This window comes from Herpailurus yagouaroundi, unplaced genomic scaffold (assembly GCF_014898765.1).
Source record: "Herpailurus yagouaroundi ecotype Mexico unplaced genomic scaffold, PumYag 160, whole genome shotgun sequence".
Taxonomy (NCBI): domain Eukaryota; kingdom Metazoa; phylum Chordata; class Mammalia; order Carnivora; family Felidae; genus Herpailurus; species Herpailurus yagouaroundi.
Genome location: NW_024412401.1, coordinates 3,424,349 through 3,427,139, shown reverse-complemented (window position 1 = coordinate 3,427,139; position 2,791 = coordinate 3,424,349). Strand labels below are relative to the sequence as shown.

The 2,791-nt window shown below is 43.6% G+C and overlaps 1 protein-coding gene across 11 annotated transcripts in view; it reads left to right on the top strand.

Moving 5' to 3' along the window:
* FREM1 (FRAS1 related extracellular matrix 1) overlaps positions 1-2,447 on the top strand; it is a 185,816-nt gene extending 183,369 nt beyond the window's left edge. For 9 of the 11 annotated variants that reach the window (XM_040481274.1, XM_040481277.1, XM_040481269.1 and 6 more), the window contains 4 exons: positions 324-371; positions 672-836; positions 1,021-1,173; positions 1,581-2,445. In XM_040481274.1, the coding sequence (XP_040337208.1) occupies positions 324-371; positions 672-836; positions 1,021-1,173; positions 1,581-1,700 (486 nt within the window). In that variant the 3' untranslated portion in view covers positions 1,701-2,445. Of the gene's footprint in view, positions 1-323; positions 372-671; positions 837-1,020; positions 1,174-1,580 lie in introns of all 11 variants that reach the window. The other 2 variants (XM_040481288.1, XM_040481276.1) reach the window with 2 other exon arrangements.
* Positions 2,448-2,791: the final 344 nt, after the last annotated feature.

The window sequence follows — 2,791 nt, the reverse complement described above, 5'->3', positions numbered from 1 at the left end:
CTTCTTCTCTCTCCTTCTTCTCTCTCCTTCTTCTCTCTCCTTCTTCTTCTCCTTCTTCTCCTTCTTCTCTCTCCTTCTTCTCCTTCATTTATTTTTTGAGGGAGAGAGAGAGCCCGATGTGGGGCTCAAACTCACGGACTGCAAGATCATGACCTGAGCCAAAGTTGGACACTTAACTGACTGAGCCACCCAGGCGCCCCTTAGGAAACATATGTTTTAAAAATTTTTTAGACACTAACAAGGTCTTACTGGAAGGGTTTTACCCCATTGCTAGTTATTTTTCAAGCCAAGTTTATTCATATTTTGTACTTTGTTGATTTCAGGTTCTTCCATCCTCTGTTTATAGAAATGGAACAGACATCATCTATAATGTAAGCACAATTTGAGAGAATTACTAAATTTCCTGTATTTATGGATGCAAAACATTTAGTGAAATTATTTTTCTTCTGCATTTATGTATTTCTCTTAAAAGCCTGTTTTGAAATTTGTTTCAGAGGCTTGGATGGCCAGGAAAGAAAAAAAACAAAACAAAACAAAACAAAAAAACACCACAAACTTTTATCTTTTTTGCTTTAATCCAATTTTTGAGTTGCTCATTGTCCCGACAAATGTTTTTGTTTGCTACCTGGGTGTTTATGTTTTCTTTATTGTTGCTTTCTGATTTCCTCAAGTATCGTGGAATGGTTTCCCTGCAACTACAGGATGATAGTTCCCCGTCTCATCAAAGGAAGGCCAACATGTCCAGTATTAATCAGCCACAGAAGACAAGCCAAGGGGCAGAATTGCCTCAGGCAGATAAGGTGGAATCCACAACTGGCTCACACTTCTCCAGACAGGTAGGAAAATCTTTTTACTTCCTATTCACCTGAGAGCCAGCTGTTTGCTGGGCCATAAAACTGCCTTCTAGCGTGGGGACTGATTGCTCAACACAAACGCTGCCTAACAAATGAAAACCTAAAGGAGGTGGGTGTGTGCTTAGCTTACATGAAGTCAAATCTACATCACCTCTCCTTCCCACAGGCCCGGTTGGCCTCATTTCCAAAGAACTGCACACTGGAATTCAAGGGACTCTTCCACTTCCAAGAAAGCCTCCGGAAGCTGTACAAGTGTGATGGGATTACCTGGAGAGTGTGGAGCCCCCAAACCGAGGTGGGACCCGGGATGAACAGCAAGGTAGCTTTGCTGGCCGTATGCTCTGTGATAAGCTAATAGCAAGTGATCTGACGCTTCGTCCACCTGCCCTTGTCACACTTGGAAGGTGAAGAGGAAAATAGGGCCCAGGTGGTGTTTTACAAATCACAAAGCACATTAGGTAATCGATGCAATTGAAGAAGGTGTTTACTCGTGTTGTTTAATCGTCAGAATGTCAAGGGTATAAAATCGAAACAGTGCGGACTTCAGTGGTGTTTTCTGTAGAGAGCCATCACATCTCTCAAGGTGGAGAATTGGGATAAGGGCCGACCTCCTTTCTGGTGACAAAATGACTCTGTTTGAGATAGGGGACTCATAGATTCTTTGTGCGGAGAGCAGGCTGCAGATTTTAAAGACTTATCATGTCAACATGGACAACTGTATTTCAGGAGGTGGAAGGTGGATCCTGCCCGGCTGGGTGGCACCGTCACTCAGGCTACTGCCACTCCGTGATCACGGAACAGAAAGGCACCTGGGACACAGCAGCCCGAGCTTGCCAAGAACAGTAAGAAACCCTATTTCCTGTTAATTAATGTTTTCTTTCATACCGTTTCTCTTTTTTCTCATGCAACTTCGGGGTCGCTTCTTTCATTCAAGCGTCGAGTGTCTGATATCTACTTGGTTTTGTTTTAGGAACCCCAGGAGAGTTCCGTAGTTCAGGATGGATTTGAGATTGACCTTGATAATGTGTTTTGACTTACCGCTTTTATGTGAAAAATGTGCCGTTGCCGAAGTTCTATTTTTTAGCTTTTCTTGATCTTTTGGAGAAAGTCAGAAGGAGCTTTTCTGAGTCCGCAGCATTGTAGTTTCTATCATTTTATTGTTAGTAGTATTAAGTAAGGGTTCCTGCCCACGAATTTGAAAATACATGGCAATGAAAGGATCAGACCTATGACAATGCAAGAGACATTGATGATTGTGAAGCCAGACAAGTTGGACAAAGGGTCAGTGGGTCCGTGGGCAATGGGACACAAGATGACTTGTGGTCAAATAATGACAACAAAATTTATCTATTCCAGAAAGACTTTAAAAATGCATATGTGCCTATCCCTGATCCCCCCTTTTTGTCTACCTGGATATTATTCGGCTAATATGCCCCAACCACTGGAAACTGAGACTAGAGAAGTCTCTGGTGAATAACAGTCCGATTTTGCACTTCATCAAATTCAAAAAGTTATGCTCCTCTAAAAACACTATTAAGAGGGGCACCTGGATGGGTCACTCGGTTAAGCGTCCGATGTCGGCTCAGGTCACGATCTCATGGTCTGTGAGTTGGAGCCCCGTGTCAGGTTCTGTGCTGACAACTCAGAGCCTGGAGTCAGCTTCAGATTGTGTCTCTCTTTCTGCCCCTCCCACACACACACACACACACACACACACACACACACACAATCTCTCTCTCTCTCTCGAAAATAAACATTAAAAAAGATTTAAAAATAAATAAATAAAAACACTATTAAGAAAATGAAAGAGCAGGGGCGCCTGGGTGGCTCAGTTGGTTGAGCGACCGACTTCGGCTCAGGTCATGATCTCACCACTCGTGAGTTCGAGCCCCGCATCAGGCTCTGTGCTGACAGCTCAGAGCCTGGAGCCTGCTTCG